General features: G+C 18.9%; 1 protein-coding gene across 1 annotated transcript in view; it reads right to left on the bottom strand.

Annotated features, from left to right (window-relative positions):
- Nucleotides 1-598: 598 nt before the first annotated feature.
- The window catches only part of EMH_0044910 (uncharacterized protein), a gene marked incomplete at both ends in the record, with an annotated part of 9,499 nt that continues 9,389 nt past the window's right edge, over nt 599-708 (bottom strand). The window contains one exon of the mRNA XM_013496014.1: nt 599-606. Coding sequence (XP_013351468.1) covers nt 599-606 — 8 coding nt within the window. The remainder of the gene's footprint in view (nt 607-708) is intronic.

Genomic DNA, 708 nt, shown 5'->3' with positions numbered 1-708 from the left:
AGCGCCGCCAGCAAACTACGCAGCGGAACGAGCTCTCGCAGTATACGCAGCTTGAATCTATGTCTGTATAAAAATATAAAAATATAAAAATATTATATTATTATATTATTATAATTATATTTATTATATATTTATATTTATAGAATAATAATAGAAAAAAAAGCAGAAAAAAAAAGAAAAAAAGAAAAAAAAAGAAAAAAGAAAGAAAACACCCAGTATATGCAGCTTGAATCTATGTCTGTATAAAAATATAAAAATATAAAAATATAGTTTTATTTTATTATTATAATTATATTTATAATATGTTTATAATAAAAGAATCATAAAAGACAAAAAAAACAGAAAAAAACAGAAAAAAACAGAAAAAAACAGAAAAAAACAGAAGAAAACAGAAAAAAGAGACAAAACACCCAGTATACGCAGCTTGAATCTATGTCTGTATAAAAATATAAAAATATTATATTAATATATTATTATATTATTATAATTATATTTATAATATGTTTATAATAAAAGAATCATAATGGGGAAAAAAAACAAAAAAAGCAGAAAAAAAACAGAAAAAAGAAAGAAAACTCGCAGTATACGCAGCTTGAATCTATATGTCTGTATAAAAATATAAAAATATAAAAATATAAAAATATAAAAATATAGTTTTATTTTATTATTATAATTATATTTATAATATATTTATAATATGGGTTTAGG

This window comes from Eimeria mitis, genomic scaffold (genome assembly GCF_000499745.2).
Source record: "Eimeria mitis Houghton genomic scaffold, Emh_scaff1870, whole genome shotgun sequence".
Lineage (NCBI taxonomy): Eukaryota > Apicomplexa > Conoidasida > Eucoccidiorida > Eimeriidae > Eimeria > Eimeria mitis.
This window is presented reverse-complemented; position numbering and strand designations above follow the sequence as displayed.